This window comes from Leucopleurus acutus (genome assembly GCF_964270905.1).
Source record: "Leucopleurus acutus genome assembly, chromosome: 14".
Lineage (NCBI taxonomy): Eukaryota > Metazoa > Chordata > Mammalia > Artiodactyla > Delphinidae > Leucopleurus > Leucopleurus acutus.
In genome coordinates, this window is record NC_139156.1 from 33,330,184 (window position 1) to 33,356,102 (window position 25,919).

At 41.4% G+C, this 25,919-nt stretch overlaps 1 protein-coding gene across 2 annotated transcripts in view; it reads left to right on the forward strand.

Moving 5' to 3' along the window:
• MYOF (myoferlin) overlaps positions 1 to 25,919 on the forward strand; it is a 155,881-nt gene that overhangs the window by 73,565 nt on the left and 56,397 nt on the right. For both annotated transcript variants that reach the window (XM_082854950.1, XM_082854951.1), the window contains 7 exons: positions 376 to 492; positions 13,448 to 13,625; positions 14,827 to 14,951; positions 17,135 to 17,241; positions 19,936 to 20,128; positions 21,309 to 21,464; positions 24,789 to 24,920. In XM_082854950.1, coding sequence (XP_082711076.1) covers positions 376 to 492; positions 13,448 to 13,625; positions 14,827 to 14,951; positions 17,135 to 17,241; positions 19,936 to 20,128; positions 21,309 to 21,464; positions 24,789 to 24,920 — 1,008 coding nt within the window. The remainder of the gene's footprint in view (positions 1 to 375; positions 493 to 13,447; positions 13,626 to 14,826; positions 14,952 to 17,134; positions 17,242 to 19,935; positions 20,129 to 21,308; positions 21,465 to 24,788; positions 24,921 to 25,919) is intronic.

Below are 25,919 nucleotides of genomic sequence, written 5' to 3' on the forward strand. Positions count from 1 at the left end.
TGGCAGCCTCCCTTTTCTGAGGAAAGGAGCAAAGTTAATGCAGATAAATGCAGAGCTGAAGTTGGGTGAGGGATACTTCGAGCCCCTTCCACTCCCACCCCAGCATCTGGGAACCCTTTCTGGATCCGAGCATGACTCGAAAGCCCCTGACACCAGCCGTGACTAAGATCCCTTTCGGCCCCGGCTCTCTTTGGGATCCTTCCTGAAGTCGTTGGCTCTTCTTTCAGATACCAAAGACCAGCTGAGAGAGTTGCTGACTGATTCATTTTGGGAAGGAGAAACTTAAAGTTGTAGCTGGATGAGCCCAAATAGAGGGACAGATCTTTTCACTGTTGTTCGTGCCTAGAAGAATAATCCTGTGCTGTTGCCTTTCAGGGGGAAGGAGTAGCCTACAGAGGCAGAATCTTGGTTGAATTAAGCACTTTACTTGAAAAGACACCCCCAGATAAAAAGCTTGAGCCCATTTCAAATGATGACCTGCTGGTTGTTGAGGTAAATGTTCGAGTGTGGACTGTGTGTGGTATGGAAACGGTGTTACAGAGGGTTGGAGGTGGGATGGTTAGTGCTGACCTGCCTGAGTCAGCAGGCCTGAAGGGGGCATCCGGGGACTGAAGGGTCGGCTGTGGCAGAGGCGGAGAGTGGGAGTCATAGCAAGTGCCGCTCCACACCCTCTTGGTCTATCTACCACAGCCCTATGGGGGTGATGAGACTTGCTTTATCTTTGAGATGTTACTACCCTACTGAAAACCAGCAAGAGCAGTGATACCCCCAAATTGAATGGCCTGTTTGCTAACTGGGCTTGGGTGTGTCATGGGGAGGAGGCCACAAGAGCCGTTCCAAATGATATAGCAGCCACCACTAGTCACTTCCATTTTCAGAAGTAATTGCCTTATCTCAGGCTTCCCAGCATGTGAGGACGTGTTTATATTAATGCCCACGTTACAGCAGCTCTGAGACGCCACTCCTCCTCGAAGACAGGAAGTCTTCCGAGTTCACCTTACCAACTATTTCTTGTTCTTTATTTATTTTTTAAAATTTTTATTGAAGTATGGTTGATTCACAATGTCATGCTAGTTTTCAGGTGTACAGCACAGTTATTCAGTTATATATATATACATATATATATATATATTCTTTTTCAGATTCTTTTCCCTTATAGGTATTACAAAATATTGAATATAGTTCCCTGTGCTATACAGTGGGTCCTTGTTTCTTTTTCTTTTTTTAAAATCAGCTCTTTCCCCACTATGGAGACAACTTATGCATTACATCCATGATTCTTATGGCAAAGAGCCACAGATGTAGTGTTTTCCTAGTAAATTCAAATGTCAGTGTAATTAATTCAAGGCAATAAATACAAAAAAAAGAATATTCTTATCATGAAACAGTTAAGGGCTTAATTTTCTCCCTTGTCAGTTAATTGACATCTGCAGTACAGATTCGTTAGCGTGTGTGTTGTGTGTGGTGGATAGCCCGGTATTAAATTAACCTCGTCTCTGCTGCTCACTGAATTGTTTCTGGCACATCCTATACCATTATTATGACTGTTGTTTTTTCTTTTTGATAAATCATGATAGTTTATTTTACTTTTGAACTTTAAAAAAATTGACATGTGACATATAACATTGTGTAAATTTAAGGTGTACAGTGTGTTGATTTGGTGCATTTGTGTATTGCAGTATGAATACCACCCTACTGTTAGCTAACACTTCTGTCATGTCACAGAACTATCACGTTTCGTGGTGAGAACTTTTAAGATCTAGTCTCTTAGCAACTTTAAAGTATTGATATATAATACAGTATTATGGACTGTGACCACAGGGATGTGCATTAGATTTCCAGAACTTACTCATCTTCTAACTGCAAGTCTGTACCCTTTGACCAGCATCTCCTCAATTCCCCCAACCCCTAGTAATGACCATTCTACTTCTGTTTCTATGAATTCAGCTTTTTTAGATTCCACACATATGTGATATAACACAGTATTTATCTTTCTCAGTCTGACTTATCTCACTTAGCATAATGCCCTCCAGGTCCATCCGTGTTGTTGGGCAAATAGAGGATTTCCTTCTTTCCTGTGGCTGAATAATACTCCCTTATTTTATATATAGACACATACATACCACCTCTTCTCCAGCTATTTCTAAGAATCCTGGGTTGGTCCTTACATGTTCCAGAAATCTGAATTGTTTGCCAGCTAACTGATGCCCCCCTGCCCATGGCCTCTCCTTGCAGGTTCCCCCACCCCATCCTACCCCTCTCCCCTGCCCAAAAGGCTTCCTCAGGCTGCTGCCCTCCCCTTACTTACCCTGCATTCCAAGAAGGGTTCATGTTGTGGGATCATGCAGTGTAAATGAATATTGGTTTGTTTTTTACTTGTTAAAGAGACAGAGTCAAAAGCGGCAGGTTCGTCCAGTCAGCAGGGTCCTGGCCTGAGTCTATCCACTCCACAGCACCATCACCTCTGAGGTCCAGGAATCATAATAGATCTTAAGGACAAGTTAAGAAAAAGGGAAAAGAGGAGCAGGTAGGGGGAGAGGTGGAGTAGCTTACGTACTATTTACTGCCAGGATCATGCCAGAGAACGGCTAGAAACCACCCAAAGGCCTCCATGGAAACGCATGGGTCATTCTGGCCTTGAGTAGTTACCGATGGCTCTTGAAGATTCAGTTGGAATTGCGGTTAGGCAGAAATGTTGTGGTTTCTCAGCAATTGCATTACCTCCTTGTTCCATCACCAGAACACAATTTAAGTCCACGACCCTTCTCTTTGCTCTAAACATTAATAATAGAGTGGAGACGGGGAAGGGAAAGGAAGAAGCCCAGCAAAGTGTAAAGGAAAAGCTCTTTAGCTACTAGAATGCAAAACTAAATTAGTTTTCTTTACTCCGAATAATTAAACACATACAGGTAAAGAAGCTTATGTCGTAAAGTTAATTAAAATAAAAGCGAAATACAGAAACAAAGAACCAGTGATATTTACTGCCCACGGTATATGCCAACAATATGAAAGAATAGCTTTTTAAAACTGAAATACAAAACTGAATTAGTTTTCTTTGCTCCAAATAATTAAACCCAGAATGGTTTGTGTCACAAATGTAATAGAAACAGAAATGAATCATATAAACCAAAACCCCAACAAAGTTAAAAAGCAGGAAAGGAGCTGAGATGCCGAGGGTAAACCCACAGTTCAAGCAACCAGGAGCCCAGGAAGAGAGTGAGATGAGCAGATTTGTGCAGCTGCTGAGAGGATTTCGTGAGAGTGGCCAGTCTAGAAGGTGATCATGACCCTTGCCCAACTTAAAAAGATCCCGTGACCCGGTCATATGCAAGTAATGAAACTTTCTGGTAAAGTTGAAGAGGCTTCGACAAAAGGGCAACTTGGTCCTTGTGAAATAATAGAATATATATTTCTGTCTCTGGTTCCTGGCACAGAGCTCCTAAAACCCCTGTAATTTCCTAAGTGATAAGAGCACTTGTGAGCATCTTTTGTTCTAATATTTGGTCTTCGACCCTGGTTCCTGACACAGAGCTCCTAAGTCCCTTAGCTTTCCTGGGTGATAAGAAAGTCTTTTGTTCTAATGAGGTGACTTGGTGGACTCTGGGATGGGGCAGGTCACCAAGCCATGGTTAGAAGCTGGAACTTTCAGCCCAACCCCCCATTGTTCTTCAGAGAGGGGCTGGAAATTGGGTTAATGGTTGATCATGCCTACATGATAAAAGCCTCATAGAATCCCCAAGGTATGGGTTTCAGGGAGCTTCCGGGTTGGTGAACTCATGGAAGTACTGGGAGAGTGGTGTGTGTGGAGAGAGCGTGGAAGCTCTGCGCCTCTTCCCACAAACCTTGCCCTATGCATCTCTTCCATCTGGATGTTCATCTGCATCCTTTATCATATCCTTTTATATTAACCCATAAACAGTAAGTGAACTGTTTTCCTGAGTTTTATGAGCTGCTCTAGCAAATTAATCTAACCTGAAGAGGGGATTGTGGGAACCTCCAATTTATGGCTAATGGGTCAAAAGGGCAGGTGAAGTGGGTAGGGCAGTTTTGTGGGACTGAGCCCTTAACCTGTGGGAGCTGATATTATCTCCAGGTGGACAGTGTCAAAATTGAGTTAAATTGTAGGATACCTAGCTGGTGTGGCAGAATTGCTCAGTGTGGGAATATCCTCCCCACATCTGGCGTCAGAAGTATTGACAGTGTGATCGTAGTGTGAGAGTAAAGGAGACACACAGGAGGAAGCGTGAGTTTTTCCTACTCAGTTGCCAAAGAGCCCAAAGCTCCCCCATGTCCCTAGAGCGGAAGTCAACCTGGTGCTCCGGATGAGCTTGGGTAAGAGACCCCGTGAGAGATACAGCAGGGTTCAGCCTGGGTGCTTTGCTAAGGAATCAGGCAGGTAGAAGATCAGCTGTTGCAACCCCAGGCTTAGAGCTCCCATTGGTCTGGCCCACGTTAAGTGTCAATAAATATTGCTTGAAACAACACATTGAGATTCATCCATCAGCTCCTTTAGACCAAAGGTGGCAAGTTGGGCAGTTTTCCTTGGCACAGTTTCCTTGTCATTGACCCTTAATGTCCCTGCCTCCTGGGCCCACAGCCACTTTTATAAGCTGTTACTTGCTACCTCTTACCAGTATTCTGCTTGACAAAACTCACCCCCTTCCCCAAATTCATCGATACTTCTGAAACTCTCTCTTATACCACCTACACCTACAACTTGCACTGGTCACTGAGGATCAGAAAGAGAGCCCCAAGGCCCTGCAAAGTTAAAGAAACATCCATCAGTGGATGGGTTGAATTATATTTCAGTAGACTATAATTTATATTCTTCAACTTTCCCTGTTGTAGGCGGTTTTGCCCCAGGGCTACTAAGTTGGGGATGGGGGGTGGGAGCTGAGGCTGCAGAGCGCTCTAAACAGTGTTGCTAAGTTACTTCTCGCCACCTCTTTGTGCTTGAGGGCACAGGGGAAGTAGGAAAGGGCTGGGGAAGGGCAGAATTCTCAGCTTCACTGTTACTCCAGGCTCATGGGGCTCTGGGGCAGGTGAGCAGATGGTAGGGGCGCCCCGTGGATTTTGACCTACAAAGTGGTCCAGGGAGCTGCTCCATCTCGAGTGGCTTGCCCACAGTGTGAGCCCACTCTGTTAGGAGTTGTGCTGGCCAGAAACACCACTTATTATCTTAGAGCTCAGACCCTCCAGGGTGAGGGTCCTGTCAGGGCTTCTGCGGGTGACTGTGAGTTCTGCGTGGGGAAATCCAGGGAGATCTAATGGAACCCTGGCCGTGTGGAGGTGTGCAGGGCAGAGCCAGCCCGGCCAGAGGCGGTATCCCCGCCTTTCTGCAGCACCTCTTGACGTGCCTTCGTTCTTTTCTGCAGTAACAGGCATCTCTGGCTTAAATACTGTTCGTATTTTCTGGGCCCTGACTTAGGCCCCAAATTACGTTTCATATTTTTGCTCCTTCCCTTCTCTGATATCATCCTAGATGGTTTACAAAGAAGTTACGCTGTATATATAAGGTCTGATTAATACAAATAACTTCCTACTTTGTAATTTTCATGCAGTAATTTAAACCAAACCTCAAATTTCCACAGCATTTCTGAACCATGGATAGTTCAGGGAGCTTAGTTGTGGGTAGTTAAGGGGACTCCTGACAAGTGACAAAAGTCCCTCAAGCCCCTCTCTACCAAAGTGACAGCAGACTAAGGTAGGGAAGTTTTTCAAATTGAAATGCCCAGGCAGAATCTCCGGAAGATGGGGCCCAGATATAAATATAAATATATATAAATATATATATATATATAAAAGCTCTTTGGGTGATCCAATTTGCAGCTAAGGTTGCAAATCAGTATTTTAGAAAGTCTTTCAAAAAAAGATTGACACTCAGGTGTTTCTAATGAAATCCTATGGGAGGTTTCAATTGTACTATGTTAAAAATTTCTTTAACTAAAATGGAGAGATTTTGTAATAGTGGGATATCCCAAGGTATTTTTTTTTTTATTGAAGTATAGTTGATTTACAGTGTTGTGTTAATTTTTGCTGTACAGCAAAGTGATTCAGTTATGTATATATATATTCATTTTAATACTCTTTTCCATTATGGTTTATCATAGGATACTGAATATAGTTCTCTGTGCTATACAGTAGGACATATATTTATGTCATTTATCCATTCCATATATAATAGTTTATATCTGCTAAACCCAATCTCCCACTCCTTCATCTCCCAACCCCCTACCCCTTGGCAACCACGTCTGTTCTCTATGTCCATGAGTCTGTTTCTGTTTCGTAGATAGGTTCATTTGTGTCATATTTTACATTCCGCATATAAGTGATATCATATCGTATTTGTCTTTCTTTTTCTGACTTACTTCACTTAGTATGATAATCTCTAGTTGCATCCATGTTGTTGCAAATGGCATTATTTCGGGGTCTTTTTATGGTTGAGTAGTATTCCTTTGTATATATGTACCACATCTTCTTTATCCATTCATCTGTTGATGGACATTTAGGTTGTTTCCATGTCTTGGCTATTGTGATTAGTGCTGCTATGAACATAGGGGAGCATGTATCTTTTTGGATTAGAGTTTTTTCTGGGTATATGCCCAGGAGTGGGATTGCTGGATCATATGGCAATTCTATTTTTAGTTTTCTGAGGAACCTCTGTACTGTTTTCCATAGTGCCTCTACCAACTTACTTTCTCACCAACAGTGTAGGAGGGTTCCCTTTTCTCCACATCCTCTCCAGCATTTACTATTTGTAGAGTTTTTAATGATGGCCATTCTGACCAGTGTGAGGTGGTACTTCATTGTAGTTTTGATTTGCATTTCTCTGATAATTAGCAAATTTGAGCATCTTTTCATGTGCCTATTGGCCATTTGTATTTCTTCTTTGGAAATGTCTATTTGGGTCTTCTGCCCATTTTTCGATTGGGTTGTTTGCTTTTTTGTTGAGTTGTATGAGCTGTTTGTATATTTTGTAAATTAGGCCCTTGTCAATTGCATCATTTACAGATATTTTTCTCCCATTCTGTAGGTTGTCTTTTCTTTTTTCTTTCTTTCTTTTTTTTTTTATGGTTTCCTTTGGTGTGCAAAAGCTTGTAAAGCTTTGATTAGGTCCCATTTGTTTATTTTCATTTTTATTTCCGTTGCCTTGGGAGACTGACCTAAGAAAACATTGGTATGATTTATGTCAGAGAATGTTTTGTCTAGGATCTGCTCTTTTTCTTTTGCCCATGCTGTGTGGCTTGCAGGATCTTAGTTCCCTGACCAGGGATCAAACCCATGCCCCTTGCAATGGAAGCGTGGAGTACTAACCGCTGGGATTCCAGGGAATTCCCTAGGATCTCTTCTAGGAGTTTTATGGTGTCATGTCTTATATTTAAGTCTTTAAACTATTTTGAGTTTATTTTTGTGTATGGTGAGAGGGTGTGTTCTAACTTCATTGATTTACATGCGGCCGTCCAACTTTCCCAACACCACTTGTTGAAGAGACTTCTTCCCATTGTATATTCTTGCCTCCTGTGTCAAAGATTAATTGACCAAAGGTATGTGAGTTTATTTCTAGGCTCTCTATTCTGTTCCATTGATCCATGTCTGTTTTTGTGCCAATACCATGCTGTTTTGATTACTGTAGCTTTGTAGTATTGTCTGAAGTCTGGGAGGGTTATGCCTCCTGCTTTGTTCTTTTTCTTCAGGATTGCTTTGGCAATTCTGAGTCTTCTATGGTTCCATATAAATTTTATGATTATTCTAGTTCTGTGAAAAGTGTCCTGGGTAATTTGATAGGGATTGCTTTAAATCTGTAGGTTGCTTTGCATAGTATGGACATTTTAACAATATTAATTCTTCCAACCCAACAGCATGGGATATCTTTCCATTTCTTTGAATCATCTTCAATTTCCTTTATTAATGTTGGGTTTTTTAAAATAAATTATTTTTTATTTATTTTTGGCTGTGTTGGGTGTTCATTGATGCATGCGGGCTTTCTCTAGTTGCAACAAGCAGGGGCTACTCTTCGTTGCGGTGCACGGGCTTCTCATTGCGGTGGCTTCTCTTGTTGTGGAGCACAGGCTCTAGGAGTGTGGGCTTCAGTAGTTGTGGCATGTGGGCTCAGTAGCTGTGGCTCACAGGCTCTAGAGTGCAGGCTCAGTAGTTGTGGCACACGGGCTTAATTGTTCCACGGCATGTGAGATCTTCCTGGACCCGGGCTTGAACCCGTGTCCCCTGAGTTGGCAGGTGGATTCTTAACCACTGCACCACCAGGGAAGTCCCTATTAATGTTTAATAGTTCTCAGCATATAAGTCTTTCATCTCCTTGGTCAGGTTTATTCTTAAGCATTTTATTTTGGGGGGTGCGAATTTTGAAAAGTATTGTTTTTTACATTCCCTTTCTGAGATGTCATTCTCAGTGTAAAAAAATGCAACCGATTTCTCTATGTTAATCTTATATCCTGCTACCTTGCTGAATTTGTTTGTCAGTTCTGGTAGTTTTTGTGTGGAGTCCTTAGGGTTGTCTATATATAGAATAATGTCATCTGCATATAATAACAATTTTACCTCTTCCCTTCCAGTTTGGATACCTTTTATTTCTTTTTCTTATCTGATTGCTATGGCTAGGACTTCAAATACTATGTTGAATAGAAGAGGTGAGAGTGGGCATCCTTGTCTTGTTCCAGATTTTAGTGGGAAGGCTTTCAGCATTTCACTGTTGAGTATTATATTGGCTGTGGGTTTGTCATAAATAGCTTTTATTATGGTGAGATATGTTCCCTCTATACCCACTTTGGCAAGAGTTTTTTTTATCGTGAATGGATGTTGAATTTTGTCAAACGCTTTTTCTGCATCTATTGAGATGATCATGTGGTTTTTGTCTTTTCTTTTGTTTATGTGGTATATCACATTGATTGATTTGCATATGTTGAACCATCCATGTGAACTTGGGATGAATCCCACTTGGTTGTGGTGTTTGATCTTTTTTATGTGTTGTTGGATTTGGTTTGCTAATACATTGTTGAGAATTTTTGCATCTATATGCATCAAAGATATTGGCCTGTAATTTTCTTTTTTGGTGGTATCTTTGTCTGGTTTTGGTGTCAGGGTGGTGTTGGCTTCATAGAATGTCTTTGGGGGTATCCTCTCCTCTTCAGTTTTTTGGAAGAGTTTGAGAAGGATTGGTATAAGTTCTTCTTTGTATGTTTGGTAGAATTCACCTGTGAAGCCCTCTTGGACTTCACAGGGACTTCACACTTTGTAGGGAGTTATTTTTAAATTACAGATTCTATTTCACCTCTAGTGATCTGTTCAAATTATCTATTTCTTTTTGATACAGTTTTGGTGGGCTGTGTGTTTCTAGAAACTTGTCCATTTCTTCTGGGTTGTTGAATTTGTTGGCATATAATTGTTCATAGTATTCCCTTTTGGTTTTTTGTATTTCTGCAGTATTGGTTGTTATGTCTCCTTTTCCATTTCTTATTTTATTTGAGTTCTCTCTCTTTTCTTCTTGGTGAGCCTGGCCAGAGGTGTGTCAATCTTGTTTACCCTTTCAAAGAATCAGCTCTTGGTTTTATTGATTTTTTTCTATTGTTATTTTAATCTCTGTTTTAGGGATCTTAGGCTAGGGAGTGCAGAGTGATGGCACTGACTGCCTGTGCAGGTCTCTCTCCATTCTAGCTGCTGCAAACCAGTTGCTGCATTCCCCTCTGAGGCTCCAAAGCTCCCCCTCTGTCCCAGCTGATCTCTTCACTGGTGAGGGGACTTCCCAGGGTGCAGGAACATTGCCTCTTTCACAGCTCCCTGCCAAGGGTGCAGGTCCCATCCCAATTCCTTTCTCACTTTCATTTTTTTTCTTTTTTTCTTTTGTCCTACCTGGTTACATGGAGATTTTCTTGCCCTTTCAGAGGTCTAAGGTCTTCTGCCAGCATTCAGTAGATATTCTGTTAAAATTGTTCCATATGTAGATGTATTTCTGATGCATTTGTGGGAGGCAGTGAGCTTCATGTCCTACTCCTCCACCATCTTGATCTCTCTCCCCAAGGTTCTTTGAGACAGGGGTCCCCAACCCCCGGGCCATGGACCAGTACCGGGCCGCACAGCAGGAGGTGAGCGGCAGGTGAGCAAAGCTTCATCTGCTGCTCCCCATTGCTCACATTACCACCTGAACCATCCGTGTCCCCCTCCCGCCCCGTCCGTGGAAAAACTGTCTTCCACAAAACCGGTCCCTGGTACCAAAAAAGTTGGGGACCGCTGCTTTAAGACAGCAAACTGCAGTCACTGTCAGATGTTCTTAAAATGGTCCTCAGGAAGTTTAAAATAGAACTACCATATGATCCAGCAATTCACTGCTGGGTATATACCCAAAAGAATTTAAATGGGTATCTGTACAGTCATGATCATAGCAGCAGCATTCACAATAGCCAAAATGTGGAAGCAACCATGAATCCACTGATTTTTTGAATGGATGAACAAAAATGTAGTGTATACACACTGTTAATTAAACAAGGAGACCATTAGATGGTGGTGGCTCTAAAGTCTTGGCAGCCTACGTAAGCAGCCAAAACCTAGGCCTGGCAATATCTCAAGATGAAGAAATCAAAAGCAAAGGACAACAATAGCAAAGGACACGAATAGCCAAGTGAACTTTCCCAAATAATGCCACCACTTAAGCTGCAGCCAGTCAAATAATCTCCTTGTCTTCCTTCTGGCTGTACTCTATAAAAAGAGCACTTCCACTTACATGTAGAATCTAAAAAACAAAACAAGTGAACAAACATAACAAAACAGAAACAGACTCACAGATACAGAGAACAAACTGGTGGTTGCCAGAGGGGAGGGGTGTGGGGGGATGGGTGAAAAGGTGAAGGAGATTAAGAGCTACAAATTTCCAGTTATAAAATAAATGTCACAGGGATGTAATGTACAGCATAGGGAATATAGTCAATAATATTGTAATAACTTTATGGTAATTAGATCATTTTGTAAGGTATAAAAATATCAAATCACTAGGTTGTACACTGGAAACTAATAAAATATTGTAAGTTAATTATACGTCAATAAAAAAATTTAAAAATACAAAATAAATTTTAAAAAGAAAGGAACAATGTTTGATCTCTATTTCAGAAAAATAAGTGTACCTAATTTCATTTATTTTTAAATCTGACAGTAAAAGTCTTTTTTTTTCAGTTGAAATATAGTTCATTTACAGTGTTGTGTTAGTTTCTGGCGAACAGCAAAGTGATTCAGTTATACATATACATATCTTTTTCTTATTCTTTTCCATTATGGTTTATTATAGGATATTGAATATAGTTCCCTGTGCTATACAGTAGGACCTTGTTGTTTATCTATTTTGTATATAGTAGTTTGTATATCCTTATCTCAAACTCCTAACTTATCCCCCCTCCCCTTTCCCCTTTGGTAACCGTAAGTTTGTTTTCTATGTCTGTGAGTCTGTTTCTGCTTTGTAAATAAGTTCATTTGTATCATATTTTAGATGCCACATATAAGTGTTATCATATGATATTTGTCTTTCTCTTTTTGACTTGCTTCACTTAGTATGCTAATCTCTAGTTGCATCCATGTTGCTGCAAATGGCGTTATTTCATTCTTTTTTATGGCTGAGTAGTAGTATTTTATGGCTATGGTGTATATATGTACCACATCTTTATCCATTCATCCGTTGATGGACACTTAGGTTGCTCATGTCTTGGCTATTGTAAACGATGCTGCTGTGAACATTGGTGTGCGTGTATCATTTTGAATTAGAGTTTTCTCCGGATATATGACAGAGTGGGATTGCTGGATCATATGGCAACTCTTTTTTTTAGTTTTTTGAGGAATCTCCATACTGTTTTCCATAATGGGCGTACCAATTTACATTCCCTCCAACAGTGTAGGAGGGTTCCCTTTTCTCTGTACCCTCTTTGGCATTTACTATTTGTAGAGTTTTTAATGATAGCCATTTTGACCAGTGTGAGGTGATATGTCATGGTAGTTTTGATTTGCATTTCTCTGATAATTAGCAATTTGAGCATCTTTTCATGTGCCTCTTGGCCATCTGTATGTCTTCTTTGGAGAAATGTCTATTTAGGTCTTCTGCCCATTTTTTGATTGGGTTGTTCGCTTTTTTGTTGTTATTGAGTTGTATGAACTGTTTGTATAGTTTGGAAATTAAGCCCTTGTCAGTTGCATTACTTGCAGATATTTTCTCCCAGTCTATAGGTTGTCTTTTTGTTTTGTTTATGGTTTCCTTTGCTGTAAGCTTGTAAGTTTAATTAGGTCTCATTTGTTTATTTTTGCTTTTATTTCTATTGCCTTGGGAGATGACCTAAGAAAATGTTGCTAGGATTTATGTCAGAGGATGTTTTGCATATGTTCTTTTCTAGAAGTGTTATGGTGTCATTTCTTATATTTAAGTCTTTAAGCCATTTTGAGTTTATTTTTTTTGTATGGTGTGAGGATGTGTTCTAACTTCATTGATTTACATATGGCTGTCCAGCTTTCCCAATATCACTTGCTGAAGAGACTCTGACAGTAAAAGTCATTTTTTTCCTTAATAAATTTATTTCTTTTTGGCTGCGTTGGGTCTTCGTTGCTGCGCGTGGGCTCTTCGCTAGTTGTGGCAAGCAGGGGCTACTCTTCGTTGCAGTGCACGGGCTTCCCTTTGTGGTGGCTTCTCTTGTTGCGGAGCATGGGCTCTAGGCACATGAGCTTCAGTAGTTGTGGCGCGTGGGCTCGGTAGTTGTGGCTCACAGGCTCTATAGAGTGCAGGCTCAGTAGTTGTGGCACTCAGGCTTAGTTGCTCCACGGCATATGGGATCTTCTCTGACCAGGGCTCGAACCTGTGTCCCCTACACTGGCAGGCGGGTTCTTAACCACTGCACCACCAGGGAAGTCCTAAAAGTCTTAATTGTTTCTGATTAGAAAATTAATACTTAAAACAATTCAAACTGCTAGAAATGCATAAGTTAGACAGTAAAGTTAGCCATAATCTCTCTACCTTCCCCAACATAACTTCTGTTAACAATTTGATTTATATTCTTCCAGACTTCCTTTGTGCATATGCCAGTATTAAAATACATATTTAATGGGTTCAGTTAAAAATATACCTTTTTTCCATGTTTGTACATATGAATCTACCTAAGCCTTTTTATGAACTTTCATTCTGTTTTATGGATGTAACATAATTTGCTTAACCAGTGGCCTGTTGTTAAACATTTGTATTGTTTTCATTTTTTTCTCTATTTCAATCAACTCTGCAATGAACATCCTGGTACTTCTGTCTTTGCCCACTTGTTTGAGTACTGGGGGAACTGCTAGATCCAAGAACATTCTCCACTGGCATTTAACTCAACACTAATTATTACGGTTAGAATTACAACTACTAGAATTCCACATGTAAACAAGAGCAAAAGGAGTTTCTCTGAGCCTTATGTCTGCTCATACTTTGTAGAAATATCAGCGAAGGCGGAAGTACAGCCTGTCTGCTGTGTTCCATTCGGCCACCATGTTGCAAGATGTTGGCGAGGCCATTCAGTTTGAAGTCAGCATTGGGAACTATGGCAACAAGTTTGACACGACCTGTAAGCCTTTGGCATCAAGCACTCAATACAGCCGTGCCGTGTTTGATGGTAAGACTGACACTGGCCGTTCTCTCCTGTACACATTTACAGTGGGTACACCACAGGACGAGAAGCATGCAGTGTATTCTCCCTCTGGCAGCCATTATCCCCAGCATATGCTTAGTGGAACGGGAAAGGCTGAATGGGGAGGAGAGGTGGCTGGAGTTCAGGCACCTTCAAGAATGGTTAGACCCTAGAAGTTGCAGACCCTTGGCTGTACTCCAGTGCCCCCTCCCATGCCCAACTTTAACACTTGCTGTGTTTGTAAAGTCACAAGAGGGCAACTAGCTGAACACTGAGCCTCCCCCCAAGCAGCTTCTGCCCTGCCAGGCCCCAAATCACTTAGATTGAGTAGTTGGAGTGGATGGAAAATCAAGCTTCTGGTCTTGACTCAGTTACTTTCCAGCACTATGACCTTAGCCATATGACTTCATTCTAACCCTCAGTTTCTTCATCTTCTCCAGAGTTGCCATGAGGATTAAATAGCTGTATTTGAACAAAGATAAATGAGAAACAGTCCCTGCTTTTAAGGAGCTTACATTGTAGTGTATAAAATAAATCATAATAGAAGGCCGAGTATGAGAGTGCCCTTATAAAGATATCGACAGATTGTTGGAGAGTATAGAGAAGAGAGAGAGAAATTCTGATCAAATGCCCCAACGGTTGTCACCATAGCTTTTACCTAATTTTTGTACAAGTAGTGTTAAAATATAAAATGTGCTAGAAAATGTTGGCTAATAATTCTTAATTACTGTAAGGCTCTTAGTAATATCAAATTCCATGTATCTAGCTAAGGCTTTTCAAAAACTAGAAAATTCTTTTTTCTTGTCCCACTTCCAACAAAAATATTTATTTAGAATAACAGTTTTCAGGGACAATACGTATAGTCTAATCTCCTATGCTCTATTTTCTTCTGCTGTGTTATGTAATTATCAGTGATGCTCAGACACATGGTCCTGAATTACCAAAAGATCCTGAGATCATTGTACTAGGTTCACTAGGGTCTTGTAGAGATTTTCAAAGCAGGCTAAATGAATAAGAACTTTCTATTTATTCCTCAGTTGCTTAATTAAATAAAATGAAAGAACCAGACCACCCCAAACCACACCCCCAGGCCTATGATTACCCAAGCAGTCCAGTTTGCACATCTTTTCAGTAAACGTGTTGTTTAAGTGTCCAGTGTTCACTGACCCTCAATGTTCTACACCAGGGAACTACTATTACTACTTGCCTTGGGCCCACACAAAGCCAGTTGTCACACTGACTTCATACTGGGAGGATATTAGTCATCGCCTGGATGCAGTGAACATGCTACTAGTCATGGCAGAACGGCTGGTGAGTTTATCTTTTCTGCATTTCCTTTTCATCGAACAGAGTGAATTATGTGTTACTTAGAATGCAGGTTAGGCCACTGTACCACAAGACCTCAATAATGGCAAGCAAGGTGAAAGTTATTTCTTTAGTAACAGTTGAGGTAGGCAGCCCAAGGCTGGCATGGAAGTTCAGTGGTGTTGGGCACCCAGGCTTTTCCCCCTTGTTGCTCTGCTATCGCTAAGGAGTTGCCATAGTCTGCATGGGAGAGGCAGCTCACCACTACCCCGACCCTCCAGCCTGAAGGAAGGGGAAGAGAGGGGGAGAAGATGACCCAGGCCCTTTCCTTCAAGGGAAACACTCAGAAGTCACAGGCTTGATTTCTACTCATTTTCCACTGGCCAGAATCCAGTCATACAACCGCCTCTTACTACAAGGGAGTTGGGAAATACAGTCTTAGGCCTGGGCAGGCATATGTCCAGGTGCAAGTTGTCTCACTGTGGAAAAGAGAGGATGGATGTTGAAGTAGGGGGACAACTCACAGTTTCTGCCACAATTTGTATGTGAAGTATGGTGTGGAGAGTGGTTCATTGCAGTGGGAACATGCAACCCTTAGAGCTTTGCTGTCAGAGCAGTAAGAATCTCTACTGTGGGAAGAAGTGGGCTCAGTGGACTTCCTTGTTTGGAGGTTGGGGGGGTTCCCTCTGGTGGGAACTTGCATAGATGTGATATCTTTGATTATCCTTCTAGTTGACATTGATGAGAAGAAGAACGTGGTTGGGATATTTCTAATTAAGTCAAAGATACTAAGTTATTTCTATCAGGTACTGATAAAATCCATCTGGTATTAGTGTTTTGATTTCCACATTACATGAATATTAATTTTTCTGAGGTCCAACCTGTCAGGGTTGGACCATGACATTTGGGGTTCCTGGAATATACTTGTTCTAAGACCCCATGGCAAAATCTGAAAATATTGTTTTATGTTTTAAAGACAGTATTGAAGGAGAGTTATACATTTAACTTAAGCACAATTGTTTACATAACAGAGCTACAATTGATATGCACTGTGGTTGTGGTATTAATTTCCAATCTCCATCTCAAGGGACTTGGTAGAGAATTGGTCACACCTCTATTCTAATTATGTTTTGGGTATTCTTCAGCATTTTTCATCTTTGTTCTTCTCATCAGCTCTCTTCATTGACCAAGCTGTCCTAATTCCATACTAATCTGGATAGGACAGTGGATTTCCATGATCAGACTTTTGGGGATCATGGTGGGCTCTCCCTCAGCCTCTCTGTTGGCAGATGCTCAAAGTGATGCAATAATCTGTCCTGAGCTTATCTTGTACTTTCTGTACCCCAACCCTGGAATCACCATTTCTCCAAGGAGCCCTGGTTCCTTTTAGTAGGAATGGAATGTGAAGAACAAAGTCTGGGTATTGGAGTGCTCACCACTACTGAGATGTCGTTGTTTCTAGGCCTTCTCAGCAGACAAACTTGCATGAGAACACACATGTATATACATATGTATGTTTATTTCTATATCTCTCAATATACTGAATGCAATGAGTTTATAAGGATAACCCCAATTCCATTCTAACATCATGGGGTTTATTCTAGTCTTCACTCTTTCTGTATTTACAACTCCCTTCTCCAACAGTGAGAAACCTGGCTTCCTTTTTCCTCGATATATTTATTCATTAATTTAATCCTAAAATCTATAGGTGAAGTACCGCAAAAAACAAAGCTATTTAGAGTTTGATATGTTTATGGTTCTTTCCTTCAAACTAAGGGAATATAGTAAAAACATTGTGCTCAAAAGTTACTTGGGTTACCTCAGTGTAGTTATGTTATTCAGGTGAAATATAGTTAGGTTCACTTTTTTCTGTTTTACATTCCATTTTAGAGTTCCTTCCCCCATCCTTGTTGGTTTTTCTTTTATTTGCTTTTTGAATACTTAAAATTTCCATGGTTTCAAAGGTCAAAGCTATATGAAAATCTTTCTTATTACTTAAATATATGTATCAGTGTTGATTGCATTTTGAAGAAAAATAGTGTTGAGCTATGTGAGCATTATTAAATGTAAAAGAAAAAAACTTTTCATTTTTCTGTTAAGTCTTCTTGTGTATTTTTTCTTGAAAATGAAAGTTTTACCAGGTATAATGCACAATTACCAATTATTTCCTCCCTTTCCAAATTCTTTAGCAATCAAAAATAGAGGCTCTAAAATCAGGGATACAAGGTAAAATTCCTGCAAACCAGTTGGCAGAAATGTGGTTGAAGCTGATCGATGAAGTAATAGAAGACACAAGGTATAGTGATCTTGTTCGTACTTTAGAATTCCCAGCCGTGCTCGCCTCCCTTAAACTATAAGGCCTGAAGAGTCTCTAGAATTTTCTAGTGTTTGCCTGAAAAATGAATTTGAATCAGTCAAGCTTCTCAAAAGGCTGTCACTGGAAGAGTCTCTGAATCACCAGCAGGAAAAGCTCCACTTTCCGATCTGGTGCCAATTCTAAAGCAGCTGAGGGAGGCTGAGGTCCCACTCCAGGAAATAGTCCCAGTGCAGCCTCCTGCAGGGGGTGGGGAAGCGGGGAGGGAGCTGATCTGCCTCCCAGCGGTCCTTGTGTGCCCACCGCCCCAAGAAAGGTGACTCCTGGCTCCCACAGAAAATGGGATCTGGGGGTGGGGCATTGATATTACCATTTAGAACAGTGTTGCGAATTCATAAACACAATTTTAGCAGCAGCCTTTTTACTCGCTCTTTTACTGGATGCCTAATGAGTACTCTGGCCAAGCCTCCCTTAGGTGAAGCCAAAAAATTCGACCCAAGCCAGAGAACCTTTCCTAACTGTGACTTAGGGTAACTGCTCAGATCTCAGGGTATTTGTAAATCAAAGGGGGAAGCGATAATTCTAAACTCATTTTAAATGTTGCCCAATAGAGCAGTGGTCAGGGAAGTTCCAAAAGAAAACCATATTCAATACTTCTAACCAGCAGCAGGAACCAGGGCTGTCCAGCACCCCCTACCCCCCACCCCAAGCTCCTAACCCAAAGTCTCCCAGTCTTCTTATGCCCTCTAGTGGTTTAGCTAGGTAACTGTCATGCAGCTGAGATCAAAGTATTGCTGGGTGCTTGTTTAAATTCAGAGAATTTATATCTGGGTCCCAAGAGGTCATCTCTTCCAGTCCCCTTATTTTATAGATGAGAAAACAGAGGTCCAAGGAGGTGAAATGACCCATCTGAGGCCCAAAGTTGGGTTTATTAGCATAACTTCTTTTCCCGCTACATGTTTCCCACCATCAGCATCTATTTGTTGAAGGTCTTATGTGTGACCTCTGAGCTAGCAGCTTCTGTCTATATTTTTGCCTCAGAATCATTTCAGGGACTTAACCCTTCCAATGCATTGCCATAATTACCAATGCAACCAAACAAAAACATTTGGTAATACTTTTCATGTAGAAAATGCCTGTTAATTTTAAGAGATATCTATTTATACTGTTTTTGAATAATCGGTTTTTGAAGAATCCAATTGGGCACTTTTTAATTTTAGGAAATTTGTGTTTAAGGGAAGTCATTTAGGATTTCCTTCATTTAAGAAGCTGGGTAAGGTTCTTCCCTGGTGGTCCAGTAGGTAAGACTCCTTGCTCCCAATGCAAGGGGCCCAGGTTCGATCCCTGGTCGGGGAACTAGATCCCACATGCATGCCGCAACTAAGAGTCCCCATGCCACAACTAAGAAGCCCGCATGCCGCAACTAGGAGTCCACTTGCCGCAACTAAGAAGTCCGTATGCCACAACTAAGAAATCTGCATGGCGCCACTAAGAGTCTGCATGCCGCAACTGAGAAGTCCGCATGCTGCAACTAAAAAGATCCTGCATGCTGCAGCGAAGATCCCAAGTGCCACAACTATGACCTGGTGTGGCCAAATAAGTTAATAAATAAATATTAAAAAAAAAAGCCGGGTAAAATTCTAACCAATGAAAATTCTAGGTAGAAACAATGTGAGCAGTATTTCCTAGAATAGGTGACATCCTCACCGTGTGTCCCCATCAGCAGCCCTTGTGAGAGGGGGCCCCTGGCAGAAAAAGTCTAATCCTGGCTCCAGCTCAGCTGTTCTAGTGGGAGCTTGACCTACACAAGTGGTTCTTAACGTTTTGGGGAGGTAGTGGACCCCTCTGAGTACCTGATGAGATGATGACAATGATGATGGCAACATCATTGAGACTTTACTATGCGATAGGCATTGCTCTAAAGGCTCCCCATATATTAATTCATTTACTTCTCACCACACCCCTAAAAAGTAGTTATTATTTTCCCACATTTGAAGATAGGAAAACAAGAGATTAAGTACTTGGTCAAGATCACAGAACTAGTAAATGGTGGAGCCAGGATTTTTACCCAGATAGTCAGCTCCAAAGCCTGTGTTCTTCATCATGATGTCATCTTCATCATGATGTCACACTGCATGTCAACACAGACCCTTTTCTTTATAAGTTCCAGGGATTCACAGACCTCCAGAGGCCCACCTGCAGACTGCCTAGGGGTGCATGGGCCCTAGGTTAAGAAGCCTTCCGCTAAATGATCTCTAAGCACCCTAGGTTAAGAAGCCTTCCGCTAAATGATCTCTAATGTCCATTCTTCTCCTTCATTTTGTGGGTCTGTACAGTGATCATAGGAAGCAAAAGAAGGGAAGGCCAGTTCCTCCCAACTGCTGCTACTGTTTCCATCTTCTTCCCAGTGACTCCATGGGCCTTGGGTCCAACCCAAGGAATTGCTTTGGAATTTCCATCCCCCTGCATTCCCCATGAGAGTTAGGAGAGTCTGTCTGGCAGGTCTGCTCTTAAAGCTACATACACTCACCCTCGGCTTAAACCTGGTCACACTTTGTGAAGTCTATTAGGAAATGGATGTGGTTTGTGAGATGGAAACCAACCGTAAATGAACTTGACAGTCCTGAAGCCTAGCGAGCTCTTCTGCATATTCTCTGGTTCTTTTTCCTTTTTTAGATACACGTTGCCTCTCATGGAAGGAAAACCTAATGTCACAGTTCTTGATAATCACATCCAAAAGCTGCGATCCAGAGCTCTCTCCCAGATACACGAGGCGGCTGTGAGGATGAGGTCTGAGGCCACAGAGGTGAAGCCCACATTGGCAGAAATCGAGGACTGGCTCGATAAATTAATGCAACTGACTGAAGAGGTAAAGCTTTTAAACTACACTTGACGTGGAGGAAGGATTCTGTAGAAGGGCACCAGGGATAGAGATGGTGGTAGGAAAATCTAGCGCGTTATCTTGCATATTGAGCAGATCGAAAGCCTGGTGAACTCAAGGCATTACTGGGCTGAGGTGCTAATGGATGCATCACTGAGGTCAGGGCAGAAGAAGAATTTTGAGTTGGTTGTCCTAGAAAAGTCTTCATAGTGGACAAGTCATTACCAGTGTCATGGTACAATCAGAATATTTCAGGTAGAGTGATATAGTAGCAGATCTGTGTAGTACTTTTGTTTGGGATGGGGAAGACCTGGCTTTGATTCCCAGATCTACCATGTTTAACCTTGGGCAAGGTACTCAACCTTTCTAAGCCTCAGTTCCCCATATATTAAATGGAGATAAAACACAGCATTGCTTTATGAAGATTAAAGAAGGTGAAGAGTGTAAAGGCCTTAGCACAGTGTGGGGCACACAGCGAGGGGCTCACAGTGAGTGCTGGATAAATGTTGGCTGCCATTGACCTCTGTGGGTTGGAAGAACAAGGGAGTAGAAGACCCTTCCTACTGACCTTCAAAGGTGGGGGGTGGAGGGTGGGTAGTAATATATTTGTGGATAGCAATACATTTGAAAAACACACATGTGACTACAGGAAATTTTTATTTTTTACTTTCTGCTTTGGTACTTTCAAAGTTTTTTTTTTATAGTAAACTTATATCACCTTTATAATCAGAATAAAAGAGGTTTAGAAAAACTAAGTTAATATTTCATATTTGGAAAATATCAAATTGTGAGGTAGAGATGCTCTATGTCCTATGAAATACATGAAGCCTGTAACCCCTTGACTGCTGTCTATGGCTTTCTTCAAATGATGGGAGAGATAAAAGGGGGTATTTTCCAAAATTCCTCTCAGAGCTCTGTAGATAGGGCCTTTGGCAGGTGAAGCTCCCCTTCTGCTTCCCTCTTTTCCCTTTGGCCAGCCACAGGCTGCCTCCCAGCCTTGCAAGCTGTGGTCCTGGAAGGTGTGAGAGTCAGGAATTTGGGCAGAGCCCTAACCACAGTGTTTCTTTGCTAAATGGAGCCCTGAGCGTCCAGCCTGCAGGGTCTGTGGTGTCTCTGCACTTAGACTAACTATAGTTTTGCTTCCTTTTCCATCCACTCACATGACCAGCCTCAGAACAGCATGCCTGACATCATCATCTGGATGATCCGGGGGGAGAAAAGATTGGCCTACGCACGCATTCCCGCGCATCAGGTGTTATACTCCACCAGTGGCGACAACGCATCTGGGAAATACTGTGGGAAAACCCAAACCATCTTTCTGAAGGTATGGCTTCGTCACTGTGTAACGTGAAATACTTAAGTGCAAAACCCATATTCCCAAGAAGGGCTGATTTATATTATTTGCCAGTCATTGAATGGCTATAGGGCAGTTGCGATCCATTTCAGCCTTTTCTGGCCCTTCCTCTAGGGTGGTCATTCCCAAAGTAGCCTGAGGTCTGCTGGCTTCGAACAAGGACACTTCCATAGAAGTCTCTGTGACACTAATATTAATATGGCATTGTGAACGCTTTGCTTTCTGGAATGATTTTCCACTTCTAATGTCTAATGTGAAGCAATGCCTCTCTTCCTTTCTAGTGAGCGTTTGGGAAGCAGAAAAAAAAGGGAAGGTGATATAGATAGTCTGTGGAATCTATTCCCTAACCAAATGGGTCCTCAAATTGAAAAAATTTGAGAATTACTATCTTAGGGCCGGGGTTCTGGACACTTTATGGAGTCCTAGACTCCTTTAAGAGCCTGATGAAAGCTACTGGCCCTCTCTTCCAAAAGAATGCACATCTCCGATGCATCCAATATTTTGCATCCAATTCAGGGCCTTTGTAGAACCCATAAATCCATCCCAGGACCCTGGATTAAGAACTTCTCTTATGTGCCTAAGGAGAACCAGAGGAGGGCCTGGGGATGGAAACAAAGAGATCCAAATAGTTGCCAGATGCAGGTTTTTCATCCCTCTCCCTGCCAGACTCCAGCCGAGTTCCTTGGAATTTCAGGGAGAGGAAAAAAATTCAAAAGGAGAAAAAGCAGTCAGGGGAGAGTGTTCTCTAAAAACAGGGAGATATTTTGCTCTTTAATCAAGAGGGTGAAAATAGAACCAGAATGATTATCTTCTTTCAAGTGTCTCTTGGTGGAATAAATTTTACTTAAGATAGAACCACAATTATAATTGACCTCAGCAGTGCGTGGAAGCAAACTGATTAATAACTAAAACTTCACAGGGGGTGGGAGAGCTCTGTAGAGAGGGCCTTTGGCAGGTGAAGCTCCCCTTCTGCTTCCCTCTTTTCCCTTTGGCCAGTCACAGGCTGCCTCCCAGCCCTGCAAGCTGTGGTCCTAGAAGATGTGAGTGTCAGGAATTTGGGTAGAGCCCTAACCACAGTGTTTCTTTGCTAAATGCAGCCCTGAGGGTCCAGCCTGCAGTGGTATTCTCTGCATTAGGTTTCCGAACTCAGTGGATAAAACAGCAAAATGCTTTTAAGAGAATGTTGTATGTATTTACTCATTATCCAGTTTAGGGAGTTATTTAATTCAGTGGGTTTTTTATTGGTCTTAGGGCCCCTTTCACTCTTAAAAAAGCCATTGGAGACCCCAGAAAGCATTTGTGTATGTGGGTTACATCTATCAATATTTACTGTAATAGAAATTAAAACTGACATTAAAAAGTATTTATTAATATATTTTAAAATAAACAATAAATCCATTATAGGTTAACATAAACTATATATTTTTATAAAATATAATGATTTCCTTTTAAAAATCAGAGAGCAGAGTGATACTGTTTTGCATTTTTGCAAACCTGGCTTCACAGAAATATAACTGGATTCTCAAAACTGCTTCTACATTTCGTCCGATGGACTAGGTTGCTTGGTTGAAGTACATGAAGAGAATCTGGCCTCACACAGATATGTATTTGGAAAAGGGAGGAGTATTTTAATAATGTTTTCAGATAATTATGGGTACTCATCTTTGATACAATACCAAACTCAAGTGGTAGCTTTTAAAAGGTTAATTGCAGTGTGGAATCTGACGTGTATCAGTGAACTTTTCATTCTCTGCTACCTTAAAATCCATTGGTCTATCTTGTACTTTGAATGGCTCTTTTAGCCATGCATGATTTTGTAACATTAAGCATTCATTTGGAAAATATTGATTCACTGAGTTATGCAAATCTTCCTAATGTTGACACATTTCATCATACAATATTTTTAAAAATCACATTCATTGGGACTTCCTTGGTGGCACAGTGGTTAAGAATCCGCCTGCCAATGCAGGGGACATGGGTTCAAGCCCTGGTCCGGGAAGATCCCACATACCACAGAGCAACTAAGCCCTTGAGCCACAACTACTGAGCCTGCATGCCACAACTACTGAAGCCCGCACACCTAGAGCCTGTGCTCCGCAACAAGAGAAGCCACCGCAATGAGAAGCCCACGCACCACAACAGAGTAGCCCCCACTCACTGCAACTAGAGAAAAACCCGCGCACAGCAATGAAGACCCAAAGCAGCCAAAAATAAATAAATAAATAAATAAAAATCACATTCACTGATATCACTTACAAGAAAAGCCCTTATGTATTGGGATGTTATCAAGCTCACCCACCAAGACAGAAACAAATTTTCCAAAATTCTAATTTTAACTTGAAACCTTGAATTTTATCATTGCAACAAAATACAGTCACCTATTATCCTTGAAATGACAGGCTCACTTTGTTTATTTTCAAGAAAATGTCTGCCTCATATATCCAAGTATGAATAACCATATTTTGTCAGCCAATCACTGTTTCAGGAAGAAAAGGTATTCTATTAAAAAAAAAAAAGGGCTTCCCTGGTGGCGCAGTGGTTGAGAGTCCACCTGCCGATGCAGGGGACACAGGTTCGTGCCATGGTCCGGGAGGATCCCACATGCCGCGGAGCAGCTGAGCCCGTGAGCCATGGCTGCTGAGCCTGCGCGTCTGGAGCCTGTGCTCTGCGACGGGAGAGGCCACAACAGTGAGAGGCCCGCGTACCGCAAAAAAAAAAAAGGCTGGTTCAGTTCACAGCTCAATTGCATAAGTTTTTTTCTCAGAATATACACTAATATGCAGCAGAATTTCATCACACAAAATATTAAAAAGACGTGTTCAGGGATCACGATTTAGGATTAGCCGTTTTTACTGCTTTATCAAAGTAATTAATAAGTAAAACTGGCATTTTGTTTTCTTCACTGAGAGTGATGAAGAAAACTGTTACTACCAGTGCAGTTCGGTGTTACTGTCTTGATTCCTGCTACAGTGCTTGGAGTTTTATCCACCATTGCTTTTGCACCATCAGTGCAAATGTCAATACAATGAAAAAAGCAAGTAACATCCTAGTATGATTAGGAAAATAGTTTGACCTTGTGAGCCTCCTGAAAAGGTCTCAGGGACACCCAGGGGTTCCTGCTTTACTTGTTATTTTAATCTTTGCAGAAGGGTCATTTGGAAATATTTTAACTGCACAAACAAAGTTAGACTGCTGAAAACAATGATTAGATGTTCAGTCTACTTTTGTTTTGAGCTTAATGCACAACCTGTACTGTGCCCAGCATAACAGATCATGTTATTGTGCATCTCACAGTACCCACAGGAAAAAAACAATGGACCAAAGGTGCCTGTGGAGTTGCGTGTGAACATCTGGCTGGGCTTAAGTGCTGTTGAGAAGAAGTTCAATAGCTTCGCAGAAGGAACATTCACCGTCTTTGCTGAAATGGTAACATTTAATGACATCACTCTTTTCCTCTTTGTGTGGGAGTACTTTACTTTTCAACCTAAGGGAAAATATTCAGATGTCAAACCAGCCACCACCATAATCGCTACCTAAAACCCCACATTCAAGGGCCCTTAACGAAGTGGGTAGGGAAAGATTGACTGGAGGTCTACATTGGGACACCCCAGAGTGATTCACACACAAGCAACCCAGGAGTGAGGACGCTTGAGAGGTGCCGACCTTGAGAAGCGTGCTTGGGGTCTGGAGTGGTTTTTTTTTTTAATTGAAAATATAGTTGAGTTACAATATTGTGTTAATTTTTACTCTACAGCAAAGTGTATGGAGTCTTTAAACCACAGAAGACTCCATCCTCAGTTGGGGAAGCCTCAGAGGGGTTTGCCCAAGGGCAAAGAAAATGCTGCCTGGATACTTGAAAAACAATAGAGATAATTTGTAAATCCTTCACTGAGTTAAAAATCCATTTGGCTAATTAGAAATCTCATTAGCGTTAAACCAATGAAAATAATTTTCACAAACTTTTATAGCTAAAAGTGGCGTTAGTTGGATTTTTTTTGCTGAAAGTACTTATTGATGTAAATTTATTAGATATATTCAGTGGGTCTCTTCTGACAATTTTCAGATGAGCTCCATTCTTTTACAGATAGGCCTTCATGCTCAAATAATTGCGGAGAAGACTGTCTTCATTCTAGCTAATTTGTAATTGTGTTTCTGCTGCCCACCGCGATGCCTGACCACTGGTTTAGGACTGTGGTTCTGATGTGCTTACTGGGCAAGAAAACCCATGGCCATCTTTTAGTTTTGCTTTTTTTTAATTTAACAGTGCCTGGCACATAGTAGGCTCCTATAAATATTTGTTAAATAAATAAATGGTGACAGAATTCATCCATCCACCCATCCAAGCTTTTAGGGAGTGGTGGCTTTATGTCGGGCACAGAGGCAGAGGCTGAAGATGATGAAGCAGCCAAGCCCGGTCCTCAAGGA